General features: G+C 40.9%; 1 protein-coding gene across 2 annotated transcripts; it reads left to right on the plus strand.

Annotated features, from left to right (window-relative positions):
* The first annotated feature begins 430 nt into the window (after nt 1-430).
* Nucleotides 431-23,058, plus strand: RRP1B (ribosomal RNA processing 1B). 2 transcript variants are annotated; one of them, XM_014255722.2, is made up of 16 exons: nt 431-633; nt 4,765-4,847; nt 5,755-5,812; nt 6,506-6,591; nt 7,576-7,637; nt 9,010-9,139; nt 10,525-10,589; nt 11,101-11,264; nt 11,485-11,579; nt 12,389-12,486; nt 12,916-12,935; nt 13,357-13,482; nt 14,152-14,888; nt 17,687-17,833; nt 18,575-18,641; nt 19,711-23,058. In XM_014255722.2, exons 1-16 carry the CDS (start codon nt 501-503, stop codon nt 19,899-19,901), a joined length of 2,262 nt encoding a protein of 753 aa, XP_014111197.2. In that variant the 5' UTR covers nt 431-500; the 3' UTR covers nt 19,902-23,058. The 2 variants fall into 2 exon arrangements, with proteins under 2 accessions (XP_014111197.2, XP_087907933.1); XM_088051807.1 differs by lacking the exon at nt 431-633 and adding an exon at nt 2,383-2,503.
* The last annotated feature ends 48 nt before the right edge of the window (nt 23,059-23,106 follow it).

The raw sequence follows: 23,106 nt of genomic DNA on the forward strand, positions 1-23,106 counted from the left end.
GGTGGCCAAGAAGGCCAATAGCACCTGGCCTGTGTCAGCAATAGTGGGGCCAGCAGGCCCAGGACAGTGATTATGGCTCTGTGCTGGGCACAGGTGAGGCCACACCTCAGGTGCTGTGTCCAGTTCTGGGCCCCTCGACTCAGGAAGGACGTGGCGCTCAGTTCCACAGGCTGGTTGACAGGGTGGTGATCGGTCGTAGACTGGACTCGATGATCACAGAAGTTCTTTTCCAGCCCTAATGACTCTGTGATCTGTGGGGTGCCCGGGCCGGTGGAGAGCCCCAGGGGACCCGGGCCGGTGGTGCTGACGAGCACTCGGCGGCGCTCCCGCACCCATCCCGGCGTCCCTGCCCGCGCCCCGCCTTCCCCGCGGTGACGGCAGAGCCCAGCGTCGGTGACGGCATCAGGCGGAGCCCGGCGCCGGTGACGGCATCAGGCGGAGCCGGCGCGGCGCGGGCGGGACGGGCCGGCGGCGGGGCAGGAGCGGGGCAGGGCTGGGCCATGGCTCCCGCGGCCGTGCAGCCGCCCGAGGTGCAGTTCGCTCAGCGCTTGGCCGCCAACGAGAAGCGCATCCGGGACCGCGCCCTCAAAAAGCTGCGGGGCTACATCGGCGTGCGGACCCAGCGCCCCGCCGGTACGGACCGGGCCGGGCCGGGGGGTGGACAGGGACGGGGGCAAGGACGAGGACAGGGACAGGGATGGGGACAGGTGCCGGTGCCGAACCGGGGGGAGCGGCGGCCCCGGCGGACCGACAGCATGGGGAGGAAAGGAAGCACCACGTGTGCGCCTGAGCCCGGCACGCCTCCTCGGGGGTTTTTCTCCGGCTTTTTTTTTTTTTTTTCTTTAATTCTTTTTATCTTTTACTTTACTTTTTGTCTTTATTTTTAATTTTTTTTTTAATTTATTTATTGTTTTAAGCATATATTTCACCCCGTATACACACGTATGGCCCCGGTGCTGCGGCAAGCGCAGCCCCAGCACCCGCGGGCCCAGGGACTCGTGGATCCCCGCTCGGGAAGGATCAGCATGGATCGAGGGAGGGTCTTGCTGGCACCATTAGCAAATCCGGGATGGGAGCAGGATGCCTTGTGTGCTCTTGTTCCCAAGGAACAGGGTGTAAACGCACTGAACTGATCCAGGCTGGAAACATCCTGGTATATGCAGCATAAAGTTTTATATTCTGTTGTGGAAACATCCCGGTATATGCAGCATAAAGTTTAATGTTCTGTTGTTTCTGTGAAGTGATGTCTGTGTTTCCATGACTGATACTCAGGAGCATCAGAGGGAATAGAAGAAAGCTGAGTTATCTTTCAACACTTGTGTGGTTGCAGCTGATTCTGTGTAACCCATTTGGGTTCCCTGTTGCCTCCACTTCATGGTATATCAAAAGATTTTTTTTTTCTACGTTTTTCCAAAAATTCTACTTGGAGCTGTATATTGGCACCTTAGAACTAAGAGCTCAGTGGGGTCCCTGGAGTCAGCTTGGGGCTGGCAAGGCCAGTCTGAAGCTCTCTGCACTTGAAAGTGCCTCATGTGCACAGTTTCCACATGGATGCATGTTATTCCTATACCATATATATAATATAATGCATAATCTATGTTTTATGTTTCATTTATACAAAACATGTATTTTATGAGCTGTTTTACACATTATTTTATTACCACATATTTAAATAATATATTATTGCATATTACATCTGTATTTTATCTATTAGTATATATTTTTTATATATATTATATATATGGCTTTGGGGAACCAGCTGACCCCAAGAGCTAAACTGCAGCTGGAGTGTTGGTTGGACCTCAGTGAATTCCTTGAAAAGACTGTAGAATCAATATGGTTTCTTGCCTTTCTGAGTAGTATTTGACCCATTAACCACATTTGACAGAGGGAAGGGCACCTAGAACAGCCTTACAGGGTCAGGCCAGGGAGGCAAACAGTCATGATCCCATTCCTGATAGTTAACATAGATCTAGGGACTGCCTGGGGACTAGGATGGTGTACATCATGTACCTCGCAAGTACTTTCTATTTCTTAGCACTGGAGACTTTCTAAGGCGGACTCTTTTTGCTCAGCAGTGCTCTGTACACCTCACTGTGAAGTGCAGATTCCTTGCAGTTTGTGGAAGGAGCCACAAGAAGGGCAGGAGTGCCCATAACTGAGGGAGAAGGCTGCAGGTTCAGGCACTGCTTTAAGACATTGTGAAACCATCACAGGGGAATTGCTCCATTGGGCTGTGAACTTTTTGCATGTTAAAATCAGCACACCATGGAATGCAAATGAGTAAGAAACAAGGGTGACTAATCTCCAGAGCCTTTAGATGTACTTGCTGTTAGGTACTATCCAAACTGGTAGTATTGAAACAAAGATTAACTTCTTCGGGCCTGGAGAAAAAGCATGTTCAGGAGAGAGGTTTTGTTTTTTTTAACTTATTTATTAATTAGCAGCTGTATACCCATCCAGTGTTCTGAGAGGGATGAGGCTCACACATCAGGCAACCCAGGTAAGATGCCCTAACCTGAGGAGTTGAGAATGTGCTGACTTCTGGAAGAAGTGCTGGAGTTGACCTGATGTTCAGGGCTGTCAGGTGTTTTAGAAGTAGACAGGACTGCTCTGTGTGGTCTGTGCTAAGGCTGAGGGAGCTTCTTTAGAGTGCCAGAGCTCTTAATTTTCGGCAAGAAGTTAAACTCTGTGGAAGGCACTGAACTACCAGATGAATCTATAAGAATTCGAAAGAATAGTGAACAGAAATAATTCATAGTAAAAGAGGGAAGATTGCTGGGGGATTTCCTGTCTGACAGAACTGCACTTACTTGGGCCTAGATCTTTACAGGATTTTTGTAATTTCCACTGAAATGTGCCTGTGCGGATCTGGCCCATTGGGATTATCTAGAATAGGAAAAAATGTAACAAATTCAATGACAGCAGTGTCAAAGCAGCCCAACTCCCAGACAAATGCTGAAAGGCTTGCACTAAAGTAGCTGTGAGTGGTTGTAACATGCTCCCACAATACACAGAACAGTGTTGCTGTGCATAGGGACAATTACAATTCAAGCCCTAAAGCCAAAATCCTTCTCAGGATAGGAATAAGGTATAGAAGGCCTTCAGTTGTGGGCGCTGTGGTTGCTAATTCAATGCATTCAGTTTTTAAAATTACCTTACTTTAATGGTTATTATTTGCCACCTGTGGCTGGGGACAACACATAAAGTTGAAAAACAGGAAACATAATCTTGAAATGACTCTTTTGAGGATAAGAAAATTGCTCTCATTTTTGGTCAGTCTTTTGTCAAATGGGTACAGGATTGCCTAGGACACTTAAAAAAGCTCTGTGTGTATGAAAAGCAACCCCATGAAAGTCTGTGTTTTCTTCCCTCAGAGCACAGGAACAGGCTGTCCAGGGCAGTGGTGGATTCAGTGTCCCTGGAGGGATTTAAAAGATGTGTAGATGTGGCACTTGGGGACATGGTTTAGTGGTGGCCTTGGCAGTGATTATCTGAGAGGTCTTTTCCAACTTGAAGAATTCTGTGAACTCCTGAGCCACATTTATAGGTAGCAGGTGATGCCTTTGTAGGGTTAATGCTGCTTGTGAGGTTAAAACTGCTTCTTACCCCTCAGTATGACACATATAATTCCCTTAAGAGAGTTACTAATTTTAATATTGCCATGAATATTAAATCAGTGAATTAAATTGTTATATATTTTATCATAACAATACTGTCAAATCTAAGTTAAATTTATAATTAATACTGCTGTAATACTACTGGACACATTGCTTCCTACATAGCATTTTGCATATTTCCTCACTTCCTTTCTTTTTAAGCAATCAGGACTACTGTGTTTGCAGGTGTTTTTGTCTGAGTGATAACTGCTTTCAGATAACTTGGTCCAAGAAGAAGGTGCACAAGTTAGGTCTTGCACTGGGTCTCGGGCTTTTTGACTGGCAGACCCCTGAGACAGTGATCTTTTTGGAGCAAATTTAAGCTTACTGAAGAACTGAAGATGGTGACCTTTTCAAAGTGATTTTTCATGAGATTGCTTGGCAGTATTTAATAGGGCATCATTTGAAAATAGCTGTGGTAGGTCATTGTAGCTGCCTTGTAACAATGTACTGTTGCAATTTTACTAAACAGAAATTTGGCTAATGTAAGGAAAAATCCAGTTCTTGAGCAGGTGTTAGTGACTTTCCATGTAGTACTTTACTTCTGGAATGTGAAAATATTTTTTTGCTGTTAAAATTCAGGTGTTACTACATCCCAAGACTAACTATCGGAAATATTTTTGTTATAGTTGCTCAGGCTCTTTGACTATAAAGTTTAGTGTAGAAATAAATATGTTGATTGCTAGAAGTTAATTCTATCAAAACAAACCCCTAGTAAGGAATAAAAGTATTGGTAAAGTGAGACTTGCTAAAAACATCAAAACAAAACAAAAAACATGTCTCTTGTAAAACTATTTCTGATACTCTCACTAAAAATTTCTTTCAGACTTGGTGTTAAAAATATGCCAGAGGCATTTATCAGAATTATCTTGGTATTCATCTTACCTGTGATTACTTTGGAATCTTTGTTGTTTCAATACAAGGTAGAAGCTTACAGTCACTGAATCACTGTTCTATGACAAATTGCCTTCCAATTAATGTGCTTTCAGTAGGAACCCAGAGAAAATAACAAAGAAGGAAGCAGGGAGAAGAGGGAACTGCATGAAAATATTCTGGTGGAAATGTGTGGTTTTTTCCTTTCATTCAGACTTGTTCTGTACCATAGGTGGCTTCAGTCAGGAGGAGATGCTGAAAATATGGAAGGGCCTTTTCTATTGTATGTGGATGCAGGATAAACCTCTGCTTCAGGTATAGTAACTGAGTTTGTATTTGCTTGAGGGAGTCCCTCCAAAATACACTCTAGGGACAAACTAATTTAGAATGGGGGAAATTTTTTATTTTTTATTTTTTTCCTTCCCCTGCAGCCCATCTGTGGCACATGCAGAAGAGGTGACTGTAACTCAGTGATCTGCACATGAACAGGTCATCTCTGGAGTCACCTTCTGAGGTGCAGCTATTTACCTTGCAAAAGGAGAGCTAAAATAAATGCCTCATGAAATGTTGATTTTGCGTAACTAAAGCAGTAACAGCAGGTTGCCCTTAACTGCAGGTGCAACATTTGTGCAGATTTTAATGTGAAAGTACCACACTTCCTTTTCCTTTGTTAGTTCAGCAGCACTTCCTCTACTACCAACTTTGTTCCTGCTGCATACTTTTGTCAACTTCTACTGGTTTGTCTCCTTACTTTCTAAGGATACTGGTTTTGGAGTACCAGCTCTCAGTAACCTCCTCAATTTTCAAATCACTTGTCTGCATGAACAAGGTTTATCTCACACACAGCTCACACCCCTCCACAGAGACCTATATGAGAGCAGTGCCCCATAAGTTTTGCATCATTTATTAATTCAAATACATGGCGTTCTTCTCCTCCTAATTTAATTTTGTCTGCTGTCAGAAAGATGATTGTGCAGAGATCTGGTAAAATGAACAGGTTTTGATACCTTGAAACTTCTCTTCCAGCTGACCTAGTCTCAGTGCAAGGATCACTGCAGTACTAAAGCAGCTGTTGAGAGAATATATTTCGTTTTGAGAGCCGTCTCATGAAATTCACACTTCTTGCTGTTTGCTGGTCATGTGAGGAGACCAAACTCTAAAACCTGCTATTATATTTATTTACTTTTATTTATTTGTGGTAATTATATTTATTTACTTTTAGGAGGAACTTGCAGCCAATATCTCACAGCTTATCCACATGTTTCAGAATACAGAGGCTCGTAAGTACTGTTTAATTACCTAATGCTTTGTAGGGTACTTCCCTCTTTGGTGATTCCACTATCACAGTGCCAGAATAAAGACAGACAGATAGAGGGGCTGTTTTGGCAGTTTTTTTCTTTCCTCTTTGTCCAGCTGGTCTGTGTGATTGCATTAGGGGAGGCATGAGATGCAGGTTTTTTCTGGCTGTTGCAGGAGAAGAGTTGCGTCTTCACAGTGTGATACCAGTGAGATTTTTCAGGACAGGTAGCAAAACAAACTTGTCCCCTTACTTCTCCATTCTGCATAGACTGTTCTGTGTATTTCCTGCTGAAAACCAACCTTGTTTCATGAACTTTTAAGCCCCTGGTATTCAAAATGCTTATGAAATGGAGTATTCAGTCAATGCCAAAAATGCATGGATAGAAATGGGTGCAGAATAGATATTTTGCTCAAACTTGTGTGTATATAACACCAAACAAATACAAATCTGTCCCTGTAATTAAACTGTTTTTTAAAAGTAGCTGTGTGCGTTTTCTTACATTGTTCTCAAGTTTAATTGATTCTTGTACCAGTGTCAGGCCTGTCTTCCCACAGCTCTGACCCCATCACTAGGAGAATCCTAGGGCATTGCATCCCTTTCCTGAGATTCTTTCAGATTAGCAGAGCAGCCCACTGTGCCATTCATACAGATGTTTTTCCATGCTCCCTTGCAGAACACCTGTTCATCCAGACTTTTTGGCAGACGATGAACCGGGAATGGAACGGGATTGACAATCTGCGTCTGGACAAGTACTACATGGTAGTTATACCTGTCTGGGTGGTGTTTTCTCCTAGAAAATGTGTGGTGCTGCTGTGCTGGAAGGCAGCTCTGCCTGCACATGCCTTGGTGTGTATTGTAAGAGAAGACAAGGTATCGTCTTCTTGACACATTGTAAGAGATGTTTGTTTTAAAGGCTTTCTCTCATCACGGTGTGAATTTAAAAGCCAGTACAGTTCATATTGTACTCAGGTGCTTTCCCTTCTAACACAGTGATTTTTATCATTGATTTCTGTATGGAATATAAATACTGTCTCAATGGACACTGTATCAACATCAGTTGTTTAGATCAGACTATTTAAAGACTCTTTTATGACTCTGCACTAGAATCCCAACTTTCCACCAGTAAAGTATCCACTGTAATACATTCAGTAGTCAGAATTCTTTCTATAGGAAACAGAATATTAAAACAGGAAATTAAGTCTTAAAAAGCATACCTTTATAAAGAATAAAATCCCATTATCTTCTTCTTTGAAATAATTTAATTACAGGCAAATTCACTGGTGGTTTTTCTTTCCCAATATCAGCAGATGAAAGTTATTTCAGTAAGTGAAGTGTTTTGAGCCAGTTGAATGTGGCTGTTTTACATGTGACTGTCTCTTAGCGCAGTTTTCAAGTAAATTAAATTATTATTGTTATTGTCTGTCCCATGTTGTTGTGTCCTATTTAAGCTGTGGCTTTTCTTAGGTTAAGGCAGCACTTAATGAAGAAATCAGGGGCGTGAATCAAGAGAAAGCTTTATAGTAGAAATGGTCATGCGTTTTTTGAGCTTAGCATATGAAAATAGTTTGTTGGTTTTTTTTTGCTTCACAGCAACCTTCTGTTGGACTACATGATAGATACATCTGTCAATGTTCATGAGAGGAGCTATAGAGGTTTATCAAGAAATCTGTTCATATTACAGTCACAGTGACTCTTTTACCTGTTTTCATAAACAACATGTTTAATGGACTTTGTGCTTTGCAGCTGATGCGTCTTATTTTGAGGCAATCCTTTGAAGTGCTGAAAAGAAATGAATGGGATGAGGGGTAAGCAGATCTTTGATTGTTGTTGACATAAACAAGTCACCCAATATACCTGTATTAAAATATATTTTCATTTAATAGGTTCTTGCTTTCTTTCCATAGATGCCAGTGTCATGAAGTCTTAACATTAAGGCATATTTGTTACTCATATCACTTCGTTTAGTAACATAGTAAGGTGTTGCACATCATAAATTAAATACAGTATTTAATGTATTTAATGTTCTGATGTAGCCAGAAGAGCTATCAATGAAATATCACCTACAGCAAGACTAGACAGGGAACCTGCATCCCAAAAAATACAGCAAAGGCATTTTTTGTTTGTTTATGGTTTTCTGATTGGCTTTGACTTTTTTTTATAAGTATTTATTTTACTAAGGTGTATCATGGTGACTTCTCATAAGACAGAACCCCTTAATTGTAAACTAGTCTCCTGTTTGTTGTAAACATCAGTAGTTTTGGTTGTATTTCTTCCATATTTTATTAAAAGGCAAATAATTGCAATAATTTGTTCTGTCTAGAGCTCTTGTGCTACTTCTAAGCTTGTTGTCTTTGATGAAGAGATTTAAATCTTTTAATTGAAAGTGCTCAATTATTTTCAATTAAAGGTTATCCTTTCTCTCTCACCCTCTGAAATGTGGGATGCAGACAGGCATGTTTGTGGAAACAGAAAGGAATACAGAGCTAAAGGACACCCCATCCCTCCCTCCTGTTCCACCTTAATTTTGCTCTGGGTAAATGCCCTCAGGTTCAAGAGATGAAAATGTTCCTTGACAGGAGCAGAAGGTGTGGGAGGAGGTTTGATAAAGCTGGAGCCCTTCTTCCCACACACATGGTCACCCAAACTGTTCTCTGACAAGGTTTCTTACGGCTTTGGCCTCCATCTTTCACTGGAAGGAGGCAGTGTGGGAAGAGAGGACCATGATTCCTTTCTTTGCAGAGTGAGAGAGCTCAAGAACTGCATTTCCCTCCTGAGTGGAGCCAAGAAGCTGCCTAACATGACCTTTTTCCCTCTTGTCTTTTAAAATGCTTTTGAAGAAAGGTGTATTAAAGTAAAACTGAAAGAACGTTTACAGGTTTTCAATGTTTTGAATTTTCTTTGGGACTGGAAATGTTTGTTCTGGGCAAAATTGCAGTAGGTCCCAAAGAATGCCAGTGAAGAAAGTTTGGTATGTACAAAATGTCACTTTCCTGAAAGATAGCAATGATAGGTCTCAGGGTAAAAAAGAAGGAAAAAAATTCAAATTGGATAGCTGTCCATAACTGTAAAGAAGTGGAGTTTGTTTTCAAGACAAGAGTTTGTTTTCAAGGCAAATAAGACATGAGCAATTGAATATGAGTATCTTGTTCTTTTTTTCCTCTTTATTATTTTTTTCAGTGTAGTTGAACCATTGCTGCAGCTATTAATGAAAGAAGTTATGGACCCAGACAGCAATTCTCCCACTGGGATAAAATTCCACTTCATTGATATCTATCTGGATGAATTGGCTAAAGTTGGTGCAAAGGAGGTTAGAAAACACTTTGTAATTTTATTCCTGATTGATGTTAACTGTGGCATGAAGCATCTTAGAAGAAATGTCATTTTTAGATTATGTAATTTTTAATGATTTTAAATATAACAACACTGAGTAAGCATGAAGAAAGTGACTTACTACAAGTTATGCCTTTACTTTTATTCATGTCTTTGACAGTGGGAATATGGTAGTTTCTATCAAGTTCCTGAGTACTGCTATGCTGCTCCAAACTGAGGTTGGAAAAATAGTGATAGAAAAGTTAGACTATTCTCATTTGTTTGTTTCAGAGGGGACTCAGTGTAATTTCCCTTGTGTGAACATGTTGTCCAGTCTTTGCTTTTGCAAAGGCTGACATAAAGCCTGCTCTTGGCTCATTGTGTAACACCTAAATAGAGGAGGAAAGTGAGCTTTCACAGTTGTCTAATATTTGCTTATAGTTGTCTGTGCATTATGCAGTTTACCCTCCCCATCCAGATGTTTGTTTTGCTGGTGACATGTCTTGCTCTGCTGTGTGTTGCTGTGACAATTAAGGGCTGCTGGTCCAGTGGTGCAGAGTTTTGCAGCAGCAAAGCCAAGGAGCATCTCTCCTGTTCCTCCACCCCTCCTGCTGCCCCAGGACGTTTGTCCTGGGCTCCTCCTCAGTTACCTCCCCTTGTCTCTGGCCTCTGGTATTTCTCTTTGCAATAGACAAAGCTGTCAGCAGTTTTCATTCCTATTCCTTGCAGTCAGTATTCAAACCAATCCTGCCTGCAGATTTTGAGATCTGGACTGTGGATCAAGAGAGAGAAGTCTGCACCAGGGAAGTGTGGGCTCTTGCAGTGCAAATCAATTCTGCAGCTCCACAGTCACACAACTGTAGCTAAGCCACTCACTGGAAGCCTGGAGAGGGGAGTGAATCCCCCAGACTATTTGAAATCACAGATGATGCTCATCAATTGGACTTGGAAGGGAAGGGTCTTTAGCTCTATTTTAGCTGAGAGGGTTTTGTTGCAAGCAGCCCATTTAAGAGAAACCCAAATCTTATTCTTGTCTGCTACAGACCTTTGGGACAGTACACAAAACTATTTAAGCTTTCTCTGCCTCATGGTTCCTTATCTAAAGTAAGAATCTTTGTTGTATTTCTGTACTCAGCAGAATAAATTCTGCAAGGCAGTCAGTGTTTTAATAATACTTCTGGGGAATATCTGGAAGTTACTGGTAGCAGTAGTAACAAAAAGCCCTGGATACCTCTGCCAGTTGGAATTAGATAATATACTGAAAGACTGTTAAAGAAAATCCCCAACACCAATTCCTGTACAAACACCAATATTCAAGGAATTTCAATGTACACATAACAGCATTTTCTGTACTCATGTTTTTTTTTCTTTCTAATCAAACAGCTCACAGCAGACCAGAATCTCAAGTTCATTGAACCTTTCTGCAAAATTGCCGCCAAATCCAAGGAGTAAGTTCAATGAAAGGATAAATATTTTTTTAAGAATTAAAGATCTCTGAATGTGGTAATAAATGGATCAAAGAGTCATCATTTCCGAATGTAGGGAAAGAAGGATATTTTACCATTAATGTGCACAGTCATTTGAAGATAACTTGTGTTTAATAAAGCTATGGATAGTCTCCATGGATTTATAAGAACTGTATTACCTTTGCTGGTTAATTTGTCCAGTCATTTTATTTCTTTAATGCATAGAGCAGCTGAGCTGCTTCTTTGCAGCGTAATACAGGTCAGCATTTAAACATTTAAGATTAAATTTAAAGTGGGGCACATTATCAGGACACTGCTTGGATTAAAGGACTTCAGTTTAGGGAGTAACAGGTTCATTTTCATCATCTGAAGAGTTCGGTGTTCTTCCACTTTGTTTCTCATTCATTTTCCCTCAAATTCCCACCTTTTTGACATGGGAGGGGAGGGTGTTTATGGTCTGCCTTTGGTCTCACCCTGCTCTGCTGTGACACAGTCGGCGTGTGCTCCATGCTGTGGTCGCCGGTGTCTTTGAGATGATCGTGGATCAGTCCCCCTTTGCCATCGAGGACCTGATGAAAGAGCTGGGCACCAACAGTGATGACGAGGATGTATCTGAAGAAGACAAACAGGAAAATGAAGAGATGCTTAAAACTAAAGGTAAGGAGGAAACTCTAAATTGCCCTGGGAAGAGTTGCAAGGATGGAAGAACCTGTTTCCTGAAAATACATTTCTGCTCTGAACCAAACAAACACATCTTCAGGGTGTTGTAAGGATAACTGTTTTCCTGTCTTACCCTTCAGATGTGCTTAATAAGGCTTGTTCTTTTGGAGTCACTATCTCAGACAAAGCATTAATATTCGGTCCTTTTCTATAATAGGAGACAGATGTCCATCAAGAAAATCAGCACAGAACTCTGAAGAAACAGAGGATATCAATGAAAATGTTGATGATGGGATCGGGGCTGTTCTTCAGGTTTGTGGCTTTTTTGTTCTGTTACTGATATTTCTGCTCTCTTTTTTTCTCATCCCCTTCAAAAGGTGCAGAAATAAAGGGTGTTAATGGATAAACATATTTTAATCTGATTTATTCTAAGGTGGTATTTATGTAATGTGATTCTGGGAGTGGTAGTAAAAAAAAATCCATGTCTAAATTCCTCTTTCCTCTGTCCCATACCTTCTGTTTTCTGCTCCTCCTTTCCTGTTTCAAAAGTTAAAAAATGTATGTGCTAAAAGCTAAATCAGTGAGGGTGGTGAAGCAATCAGCCTATTTTCATTGAACATGGATGATGGGATATGTAGGAGACAGGGTAATATGTTACAATTTGGGTTTTCTGGACCCAGGGCCAGTGCAGTGTAGTGATTCTGACACATCCTCCCATCAAACACACATACAGGTGGATACACTTCATGCATCTGTGGCTTTTAAGCAAGAATTAGGACATGGCACACTTTACATCTGATATTTAGCTAAATATTTGTGGGAATTTTGAAGTGGGTTTGCTTCTCTCGAGTAAGAATTAAGATTAGGAACGTTTAAGAAAGTGATACGGAGTTCAGCTGTTCTGTTAATGAAGCAGCCATCTGTACAAGTCCGTGTGTGAAGGGGGCGTAAATTTCAACAGAGGAAAACATTTGGGGTTTAAAGGAAGTGTCTGTTTTAAGATGTGTATCTTTACAATTTACCTATTGAACTTAATATTTGCTATATTTGTAACACCACTTGCACTGGGTTATCCTGCATGGATAAACTGAGAACAGCTGTGTTGTACTTTCCTCCAACAGTTTGATTACAAGGCGGTTGCTGACAAAATCTTTGAATTTGCAAGCAAGAAAAATATACCTTCCCTGAACAGAAAGCGGCTGTACAAGCTGGTCAAAAAGTGAGTTCTGCTGAAATAAACCTCATCCTAAGATAACTTTGGTTTTCTTTCTGCCCAACCTCTCTTGTCTTGGTGACATTGTCGTGCTGTTCCTCACTGGTATCAGACAACTGCAGCCAGCTGGGGCTTATCTGCACAGTGTGGGTTTGAACTGCAGGATGTGACATCAGGTTGGGTGTGATGCAAAGAACAGATACAGGAAAAGTGTTAAATTGCTGTTTTCTCAATACTTTCAATGACTTGGTGTGAGTTTGGGGGTTTCTGAGGCAAATCTCTTCCGGAGTTTGTAACTTCCTGTGCAAAAATATGTTGTTCCTATTTTGACAAAATCATAATAAGTACAGTGATGCTGTGCTGCCAGTGTTGTTACTGGTACTCAATGAATAATAATGTTTTGGTTTTTCTTTTCTCCCTTCCTCTCACCTGCAGGTTTCAAGACTTAGCAGAAGGTAAGGACTGACCAGCAGACAGAGATATAGTAGTTATTTTCCATTATATATATGAAATTATATATAATGTTCCCATAAAATGTGTATTGGAATTTTTTTTTTCTCTTTTTTAATGTGTATTTCAAGAATACTATATTGGGGGTTTTGTGGGGTTTCAAAATCTCATTAAGACACATGATATATTTTTTGTGAGATGGCCAATTTCCTTTCACAATTTGAGCAACCCTGTACTTTGTCCTTAAATGAAAGATGATTATTTTTGCTTAAACGGATAGCAATTGGTCATATGCTTTTCTTTAAGGTCGGATGTGGAAAATGGATTTGTTTTTTCTTTCTGTGGGAGTCGTGCTGTATAGGAACAGCATGACTGTTCATAGAAGTAGGACTCTCAGTTTTCTGATACTTTATTTTTCCTCAACAGGAATCTTCCCCCAAGATATTCCTGAAGATGTTTCTACAGATGAAGATGACGATGAATCTGGTAGGCGAAAGCGAAAGAAAAAAGCTGTCAAGCCTTGGCAGCAAAACGAGCCGGAAAAAGTAAAAGGTAAGGGAAGATCGATATTTGGGAGAGAGAGAATCTGCAGAGACTTGTGCAGTTTGGCAAAGTGTCAGATAAAAGCTGTTCTGAGGAAGGCAGCACTATTGGTTAGGATGTGCTGATTTGTATCCTGTTGTGATAAACGTTAAATGTGAAATTAAGTTCTCTTTGAAAGTGGGGGGAGTTCTCTTCCCAGTTCTGAGGCAAGCATCACCTTAAAATTTTCAGTCAAAAGCAGAGCTGGAAGCAGCTGTTCACATTGCTCCTTTGAGCAGGTGCATTTACTGTAGGAAAGCAGAAACATGTCCATCTTAGAACAGGATGAGTGTTAGAATATAAGAATTTGAGGATGTTGGAATACTGAGCCCCTGAGTTGCCCTTCTGATGGGCTTAACAGGTGGGTAGTAACAATTCTTTTTAGGGATGTTGCTATGAAAAATAGGGTTGCCACAGGGAATGGTTTAGATCTTACCTGTGACAAGGCAAAATTAGCGAAGTATTAATTGGGCCAGACATCATCAGACTGCAGTGTCCTGAGCAGCTGTAACAGTGAAACTGTTGCACAGGCTGGTAACAGGAAAATGGTGCGCCTATTTTAAAATAAAACAACAAAAATAGAATAGAATTCAGTTGTTTCACACGTGTGTTATGGCATTTTTTTGGGGATGGATTTAGAGGCTACAGAAGAGCTGTCAAGTGTGAAGGTGCCATCAGTTCCCCAGAGGAAGAGGAAAAAAAGGAAGAAGAGGGACAGCCAAAGTGCTGATTCTGGAAGAGCTGATGGAAGTTGTGAGGAGGGAAAAGCTGAAACATCTGGATGTAATGCTTCCAGCCAGGAAAAGGTGCCAGAAAATAACAAGGACAGGAAGAGAAAGAAATTGCTAGTAAAAGAGGCCAGTGGGACCACAAATGTAGCAGCTGACAACAGAGAAAATCCCAGTATCTGTGTGCAGAACAGTCTGACTGACACAGAACAGAGGAAAAAGAGACAGCTGAAGAAAATGAATCCAAAAGTGCAGAATGTTCCTGCAAAACCAGCGTGTCAGAACAGACCAGCCAGTGCCCGTGCAGCAGAGGATGTCAGTCTGTCTGTCACGCTGTTACCTCCTAAGGCTGTGAAAAAGAAGCAGAAAGCAGGGGCTGTCCTGATGAATGGGGATCCCCCTGTGCAGCAAACTGACCTAAAGCCCAGCAAGGAAGGCTGGCTGGGGACCCTGCCAAGAAAGGCAGGGACTGAATCTGCACCCTCTAGAAAGGTCACACTGAAGACAAAGTTAGTTGGTTTGGAAGGGATGGAAGTCTCCAGTCAGAATGCAGCAACTCTGAAAAAAAAGAGAAAAGTGAAAGAGGTGCTAAACTCTGTCGAAGCCAACGGAGTTCTGGAGACTGTCTGCAAGAAAAGCAGGAAAGTGGTATGTACATCTCATTATTTTCTCTGCCTGCTTCAGGAACTGCCAGGCTCATTTTCAAATTTGGCTTTAGCTTTCTGAGCGTGGGAAACTGCCTGGGCTGCTTCCTGATGTCATCATAAATTGTCACCAAAAAAGAACTTGATTCCCCAGAAATCCACACACTGCTACAGTGTCACACCCTCCTGTACAATGACACTAAATCCTGTGCCAGACACTCAGCTGGAAGAACCCATCTAGCTGAAAAATGGGATGTTAGGGGCAAGATGGGGTTGTCCTTTCTTGTGTTTTTACCTGTGGTCCCTGGGTTAATTATTCCTTTGCACTGGGTCTCCGGTTGAGCTTTCAGCATACTCACAAAGAGAATCATATTTTGGCAAAACAGTGAGAGATGGGAAGATGAAACATCCCTTCTGCAGCAGCAGCAGCACAAAAGATTAGTATCAGCTCCTTGTGAAACTGCCCAGAGCAATTCCAGGAGTGACTGCTTCTGCTCACTCACTGTTCCATCTTAAAACTGATAGGACTGTTTGGGGAAAGCATTTGGGGAAAGAGAATAAACATTGGAACATTGGAATAGAGAATATGGCACTGTGACCTTTAATGTAATCTATGACTGTGTGATCACATTTATGAATGGTCCAGTATTTTATAAAGACAATACTGTGTTTGTTCACTAGGAAGGTCTGATGTCTTCTTCAAAAGTGTATGCTTTGCAGTTTGGGAACAACCTATTTTTTTTTTTTTGACCTCTCTATCTTGCACTCCCATTTTCTTCTTTGTAATAGGTAGAATAGGGTTGATTTTTCTCAGTGATTTGAGAGTCAAAAAGCATTTAAAACTGTATAGTTTTGATAATGTGGCTAAGAAAGAGAGTGCAGGTGTTATTCCCTCTCATGCTACTGAAATTCTTTTTGACTGCTCATTTCCCATGTGCATATTCACCCTAACACATTCAGGGGTTTAGTTACATTCTTAGAAGTCTCGCTGACAGTCTCACTTTGGTGGAAAAAATTCATAAAGCACAGATGAGTGCAAAAAATACTTTAAACCTGCATGTTATGAGCATATGAGCTCATTTCTGTTTGACTTAATTTTAAAACTGTAGGATTAGTTAAGTAGTTCAGCCTTGTATATGGAGATACAACTACTCACTCCCTCACAGGAGAAAAAAATCATATTGAAACTTTGCTTTGATAGTAATGAAATAAGTGACATTTTCTATTTTTTGATGTTGAAGTGCTGAGAGGAAAACCAAAAGGTTTCTCTCTCCCCACTATTCAAACTGCATTTCTCTCACGGTGGGGCTTCCAAAGTAGGAACCATTGGCTTTGTCTCCTGTTGCCTCAATATTCCATGTTTCAGCCCTGTTTTTTATTTGTCTATTAAAGTTTAATGTCTAAGAAAGTACGATTATGACACCCCCGTCTTTCTGTAAGACTTTGTTGCAGGTGGCCAACAGGTTCCACAGGTATCACAGGACCTGTGATAGATTCAAGATAAGAAGTTCCTGCAGACTTGATGGAAATGAGTTGTTGGCAGAGCATAGTGTAGGCACTGAGGCAAAGGGAGCACAACCCCAGCACTGCCCTGTTGGCTCTCAGGACATGGGCTACTGGGTCACTCTTCATGTGGAATTCCAAAGAAATCATGGCATTTGCTTTTTCTTGCTCAGTCCATGTAGTTGTGTGAGAGTGTGTGTGTGTGTTAAATGGGAGGAGAGGAATGGAGACAAGAAGAGACACTTGGAAGTTGAGTCAGGAGAAGGAGAATACTGATGGAAGAAAGAAGAGGGCAGGGTAAAGCTAAAAAGCAGAAATGTGGAGGAAATTAAGCTTTGCTATTTTTGTTTTCATTGCTTGAGAAATAACATGTTGTTTTATTTCCTGATTTTAGTTATGTAATCCTGGCCTTGTGCCCAGAAATGAGGGGCATGTTTTGATCCTTGATTTCAAGGACAACACACACCTCCAGAGGATTAGCTTCAAATATTCAGAGGAAAGAGGAGGAGGAGAAGAGGAAATAAACAGACAAGATCAGCATTATTATGTCTCCACAGTTCAGAAAACTAAAAGCCTTGTGGTTTTTCCTATAGCATCCCATATCTGCTATACATTTTCCACAGTTTGTCAGTGAATGCCTTTGGAATTCCATGTCTGTAGGTTGATGAGAACCATAACTGAACTTCCCCTTGCCACAGTCCACACACAGCAGGGTAGAAAGCTCTGCCAGTGCAATTCCTACGAATTGTCTTGTACTGGAGACAAGAATTGCTTTAAATGCCACAGAAGTATGAATTTTAGGCAGGAAATCAGTAGCACTACACAATAGCTGAATTTCTAAAAGTATAGTCAGATTCATACTCCATTTTTTTCTTCAAAGTCTCCATCTTAGCCCAAAGCTGTATTTGTTCATTGGTTATTTATCTTATTCATCCAGAGGTACCACAAAAGAGTTTTTGCTTATGGTGAAGGAAAAAAAATGATCACTTGTGTGCAGGAGAGCTGGATCAATTGCCAAGTATCCTCATGCACATAGAGAAAACGTGTTTGTTTGCATTCTGCTGGGCTGGGCAAATCTATTAAATTCTTCCTTTTGTGCTTTGCAATGACTTTCCTATTTCTGCACAGAACTTGCCTTCAGCTTCTGCTTTCAGTCATACTAATTGCAAAATTACCTGCTGGGAGCTAAATATGATGATTAACTGATGCAAGTGTGTGGTCAGCACTGGTCACAGCACTAGTTATTAATTAGCTACAGTACTTTGTGCTGAAGCATTTTTCCCTTTCCCTCCTTCACAGGAAAGCAGTGGTGCTCTGTCACCATTAAAGAAAAAGAAAGCGAAACCAGGAAGTGATTTTGTAAAGTTTGAAAAATCAACTGTACCAAAGGCAGTATTCTTCAGGAAAGCCAGGAGCACCATCTCTTCTACCAGGACATCCATGCAGGTGAGGTGATCTCACAAAGGGCATCTGAGTCTGGGGACAAATATCTTCCCAAGCAAGCTCCCCAGCAAGGAGTGTGACCTCACTCATGCTGTCTTTTCCATTCCCTGTTAGTCTCCTTAACATGAGCAGATATAACTGGAAATGCTGATGCATTTCCCTGTAGACAGAGTCACACATGACTCCAGAGTTTCAGAAAATGAATTATAGATGTCTCTGAAGTCTTTTTTTCCTTCCCCTTTGCTTTCAGCCTTCTTGTTGAACACACACCATCCTAAATCTGCTCATTTCTCAAGAAAGCAAAAACATAAACTGATTTCAATCTTTGAAAGGGACTTTGAACCTCCATTACTTCTCATTTGTGGAGAGTGGCAACAGTGCAGGACTTCAGAAGTCTGCCCTCTTCTCTAGACCTTTTTAACATTTAAAGCTTTTCAAGTCCTCTTAGCAGTTTGAGGCCTGAGTGCAGTGGGACCAATCTGCTTAACACACAAAAATATTTTTGTTTGTTGTTGAATTACATAATGACATTAAGGAGAGTAGGTGATGTGTGTACAAATGGAATATATTTGCTTTTGGCTAGGGAAACAGTGCTGTCTCAGCAGCAGTCAGTGCCAGAGGATTGGGGCAGTTCAAACAAAAAGGAATAAGTAGGCTGCTTTACATCAGTGGGGTGCAGGTGAAAGAACTCAAAGCATTGCCACAGGAATCTTACTTATTTCATGTCTTTATTTTGCTTTATAGCTGAACAAACTGCAGACACCCAGCTCCAAAAAAGTCACGTTTGGCTTGAATAAAAACATGACTGCAGGTGAGTCTGAGATGTGTGTGTGTGTCCACGGTCTCTCTGGTAGCTGAGGAATGGAGAAGCTGTACACACTCAGCACCTCTGGAACACCTATAAAACAGGATGGTTCTGTTCCTTTATTTGTCTCAATATTTGTATTTAGTTTACAAACCCTCCTCAAGTTTATTTCCAGAGGAGGTGGTAAAGTTTAGGGCATTCAGCCCTGCAGCTAGACTTGAGCAATTCCAGGGTGCTGCATTAGTGACCTGCAGAAGGAGCCTCATGGATGGAAAACTGCAGCCGGGTGATGAACTTGCCTTCCTGAGCTGCCTGTTTGCACTCTGGGAACACGGGCACTTCACAGTCTTCATTGCTCATTTCTGTTTCTCAAGGCAAAGGTGCTGACATGCTGATAAAATCAGACTTTGTAGTAGCAGAGTTTGCTTTTTATCTTGGCTGCTTGTGGTTTATTAATGGTCATGAGTAGATAAAGGTCACTTCTCTTCTGTAAGCAGGTGGTGTTTTCCCTGTTAAATAAATGTCTTACTCCATAGCATAGAATTATATTCCATGTATTCATTTAGCTACTTTTTAACTTTGAGGTGTGCAATAGGTCATGTTCAAATTGAGAACAGTGTATTAAGGTAAATGTCTTCATGTTAATATAACACAGCTGAACAAAATGAAAAATAAATGCCTGCCTGCTGGGGAGGGATGGCCAAGAGTCTAGATCTAGAGTTGTTCAGCAGACAGAGTAGAGACACTACTTACCCACTGTCATCTTTTGAAGTCCAGTGTGGTGTTTTTCAGGATAACTGAACATTTGTGTCTGAGGAAAAGGCCAAGAGTCTCTGGTGCTCTGTGGAACCACGGGGAGGGCTCACAGTGGATTGCAGCAGACCCTGTTCCCCAAGGGGCTCTGCTGAGAGATGTGCTTTGCCACCATCTCTTTTCTCTAAACCAAGGCTTAGGCTTCTGATCCTTGCTGGGATCTAACTCAGGCTTCTAGTGCTGGGAAATTACAGTTGATTGACAGGCACAATTATTCCAGGGGTTGCATTTCTTTTTAACTTGTTGGCTTGTTTTTCAACAGAATTTAAAAAGACTGACAAAAGTATATTAGTGAGCCCAGAAGGACCTTCCCGTGTGGCATTCAATCCTGAACAGAAACCTCGTCATGGAGTGCTGAAGTCACCCACAGTGACCCCAGCAAAAGAGCCCCAAATTAAGAGACCATTTACTTTATCAGCTAAGAAGAGACCAGCTGCTGTGGACTTCTTTTAAACCAACAAATGTGGCCTACTTTTGTACAGGACATTTTGCTAACCTAGAATGTTCTCTGGAGGTATTTTGAACTTCTTTATTTTTTTAAGTTAATACTAATTGTATATACAAAATTCTGATTATGACCTGGTTCATTGCTATTTTGAAACCAACTCTACCTTGAAATACTTGTTTTGTCTTTTTACAGAAAAGAATCAAAATCCAATCTCTGCTCAGGTTTGGTCAATGAAAAGTATGGTCTCTGCCCAACTCATTCCCAAGAGATTTGTCCATTTAACTTAGGAATGTTCAGGGTTTGATTGTTCCAGTGATCTATTTTTTTTTTTTGAGCCAGTGTAAGACAACTTGCACTTCACGCTTTTAAACTGTCTTTCATTAGACAAGAGTTTAAATTGGAAAAAGGCAATGCAAATTTTAAGTCTACTCGGTCATGTATTTTAAAATTCTCCTGTATCATTTTTCATGTGTCACTCCTGGCATCCTGTTAATTCTTCTGGAAATAATGATTACCTTGTGTCTGTGTTTAATAACAGCTGGACTTGCATAGCTTTGCAGCTAGCAAGCAAGCTTTCCCTGGCATAAGAAACCCCCAGCTGTTGCTCAAGTGGTCACTGGTGCAAATAAACTTGCACAGCTGGTTGCCTGCTGAGCTGGGGAAAAGTCACCACATTATTTTCAGTAACACAAGTGCCAAAGCTGGCTTGAGCCTGTCACACTGTGAGCTGGCTCCTTCTCTTCACTGAACTGAAATTCACAGTTGTGAATTGTCCTTCTTGCGCAGGAGAAATCTATGATATTTCCAGGTCTTTCCCCAGCCCCCTCTGTTGCCTTTCCTGGAGGTCTGACAAGACTCCCAGTTTTCTGCTTTAGCAGCTGGTGTCACCAGATTGTGCCAGAACTCAGCCCCCATTCAGAGCATGAATCTCTGCCTGGACTGAAGTGAGCTCAATGGGTGTAGTGCATCTTGGGATAGGACACATCACTCTGAAAGCTTTCGTGCCTCTCAGTACAGGGTGAAACTTTACAGTCCATGCAGCTTGGTTTTGGTTTTGATGTAGAATCAGATGTCCACTTGGCATTTCTTGGGAATTCAGTTTTTATTTGGATCTTTTATTACTACTCTGCGTGTTTTGTTTATAATTTGCTTCTTTGATAAAGATTGAGGTGCATTGCTGCAAGAGATCATTTATATAATCTGAATGGGAACAGTGAGGAGGGGGAGACTAAATCAAAATAAAACCTTTTTTGATACAATTAGAAGATTTGAAATCTTTCTTTGGAAATTTTCCTCATGTGAATGAGGCAAAGGCTTTCAGCAGATCTCTACATTAGAGCTCAGCTTGGAAGCACAGCCTGGTGCCGGAGCAAAGCTGTTCATGAAGCTTCACACCAGTTATTCTGTGATCCTGAAAGAAAGAGGGTGAACCTTCTTCATTACCTTGTTTTAGGATAAGTGGATTATCAAGTAAATAAACTGATAAATGTTTATTTAGCTACTTCAGCCAATAGAATTGTATTTTGTGACATATTTGCATACTTCAGTGCTGCTTTTTACGAGTCCTTAATGTTGTCTGTCCTCTGCCAGGAGGATGAGATTATTTCTCATAAGGAACTGTATTGAAACTGTTCTTTTGAAGCTCATCTACAATTGCTTCAAAACACTGGGGCCCTTCCAGATGGCTGGGTGGTCTCAGCTGATCAATTCTAATCCGTCCCAGTTCTCTCACTAAGTTTGTGACAGTCAATGGTTTGTGGTATTGCCGGAAATTAATTTTGCTATTGTCTCATTTACAGTGAAAGACTGAATTTGGTACTGGGCTAGGCTGTATCTGTTTCTGTGATCAATAAAGAACTCTGGAGAATACACTGATAAATTAATGATATTTGTTTATGCAAGTATTGTTCATTTATGCTTAAAAAAGCTCACTGTATATTAGCATAATGGATTTTGTTGACAAGATGATGGTAAATAGGGTGTAACAGCCTGTTCAATATGTTGTACTGTTACTTTGTCCTGTGGGTGAAAAGTCTCCTGTGGAATATGCATAAAACCATTTGTCTGTGCATGGTTGTAAATGCCTGTTTGGAGATGCCACATTCCTCCAAGGACAGAGATGCAAACAATCACTTGGTGAATCTGGTGTGCACAGAAAAATTCAAGATCCAGACACATTGGGGTTTGGTTTGATTTTAATACATATAATTTACTATGGTAATGTATTGAATGTCTGGATCTTTTTCTGTTGATTGTAGATCCACTGAACCTGTTGCTTGCCCAACTATTTTGTTGCCCACAGTGTTAAATAGAGAGGGCAGAAATGGCAGTCAGGTTTTTATCTAAAATTTGAGTGATGTGATTGCTTGTTGCGATGCATCCATAATCTATCTGTGCCACAAATCTGGTGTAATGCTTTGTAAATATACCTGTGAGGTGGGTATTGTCTTCCGTGGTGTCTGGAATTTCATTCAGGATAACTTTACAAACAAAACCCGACCATTGTCAATGCAGTTTATTCAGCATTGTTGGGTTACATTTGAATACATTACCCAAAGTATTTGGGTAGTGACAATGCCAATAAACATTAAAGGAAAGAAAAAAGAAATGTAACTCACAATATCCACTGCACAGACACAGTGGTACTCCTGAGGAGAAATGTATTGGTAAGAAAAGAGAAGAGGAAAACTCATCTGTTTGATGTCACTTCATGTTTTTTTTTCAGTGTTATTCCAGCTCTAGCTGCCAGCCATGCTCTGAGTCAAAAATAATGTGTCCTAACTTTTAAAAGACAGTGGTTTTTAATGATTGTCTCTATATTTTTGTTACAAATCTGATCAACTTATCAAGGTCAAATAATTTATAATTCTTCATAGCTTCAAGAGAACGCAAAAGTACAACATTAACGCAGCAAGGCAAAAAGTTGAAATTCTATTTCAGTTATTGGATGTGCAAGATCTCTTATAGTCTTGTCAAAGCTGTGCGACTTGGAAAGTATCCTGTGCCATTTGTCATGAATTACCTGCAGTGAGATTTCACGAGAGGCAGGAAAAAAGTTTCATTTTATGTTCCTCTGCAAGAGCATTGTTAATACAAATACAATGTCTAAGCATTATATCATTTAACCTAGTCCAATAAACCATATTTTTTGTGGACATTGTATTTTGGGTAAATCTGTGAATTTGGGAGGTTTGGAGAGGGTAACATCTG

Source organism: Pseudopodoces humilis, chromosome 2, assembly GCF_049639895.1.
Source record: "Pseudopodoces humilis isolate 2021_Gansu_Grassland_sample_001 chromosome 2, ASM4963989v1, whole genome shotgun sequence".
Classification (NCBI taxonomy): Eukaryota; Metazoa; Chordata; class Aves; order Passeriformes; family Paridae; genus Pseudopodoces; species Pseudopodoces humilis.

What these genes read in the sequence shown, in the direction of transcription:
- RRP1B (XM_014255722.2), top strand. Translation starts at nt 501, where the DNA reads ATGGCTCCCGCGGCCGTGCAGCCGCCCGAGGTGCAGTTCGCTCAGCGC. An exon ending in CTGTACAAGCTGGTCAAAAA is followed by an intron (nt 12,487 to 12,915) that starts GTGAGTTCTGCT and finishes TCTCACCTGCAG; the next exon opens with GTTTCAAGACTTAGCAGAAG. An exon ending in GTTTCAAGACTTAGCAGAAG is followed by an intron (nt 12,936 to 13,356) that starts GTAAGGACTGAC and finishes TTTCCTCAACAG; the next exon opens with GAATCTTCCCCCAAGATATT.